This window comes from Penaeus monodon, chromosome 15 (assembly GCF_015228065.2).
Source record: "Penaeus monodon isolate SGIC_2016 chromosome 15, NSTDA_Pmon_1, whole genome shotgun sequence".
Classification (NCBI taxonomy): domain Eukaryota; kingdom Metazoa; phylum Arthropoda; class Malacostraca; order Decapoda; family Penaeidae; genus Penaeus; species Penaeus monodon.
In genome coordinates, this window is record NC_051400.1 from 47,069,085 (window position 1) to 47,069,661 (window position 577).

At 46.3% G+C, this 577-nt stretch overlaps 1 protein-coding gene across 1 annotated transcript in view; it reads right to left on the bottom strand.

Moving 5' to 3' along the window:
• LOC119582057 (legumain-like) overlaps positions 1–571 on the bottom strand; it is a 7,170-nt gene extending 6,599 nt beyond the window's left edge. The window contains exon 1 of the mRNA XM_037930298.1: positions 481–571. Coding sequence (XP_037786226.1) covers positions 481–525 — 45 coding nt within the window. The 5' untranslated portion in view covers positions 526–571. The remainder of the gene's footprint in view (positions 1–480) is intronic.
• Positions 572–577: the final 6 nt, after the last annotated feature.

Sequence of the window (577 nt, forward strand, 5' to 3'; positions counted from 1 at the left end):
GATCTGCGTCATGCCGGCTTCAGCTCGACCAGACTGAGGGAGGAGAGTCGACGACCGAGAGAATATTTAGGCTTATGAACGGTGTTTAAAGGTTATATTCAGGCAGATACAGGACTGGTGGGTCATATATAAGGCGTGCGTGTGATGATAGGCATGAGGGGGCAGTGTCAATAGCGGAAAAAAATGGGCGTTTCCATAGGACCTCTCTCCTATGTCGGGAAGGTTGTTAGTGTTTTGCGAAAACGGCATGTTCGTTCACATAGGCATCGCCACTCTTGTGTCAAAGATGGCCACCGTAAGCATAAATGGAACATGTAACTGGAAACAAAGACATAGTATCTCCCATGAATTATTGTTCCCAGCAATGGATGTGATATGCAGTTGTCTATTACTCCTAGTGAGTATCTTTTTCTATCACTGTCAACACACCCTGTAACAAAATAGAGGAAGGCAAACACACTGATTCCTCGTAACTCTTACCAAGAGCTTGTATGATACACCACTTGAGCACAACTTCACCACCATCCACACTCCGGTCCACACTCGACTGAACTCCCTCGTCCTCAGGCTGTTACTG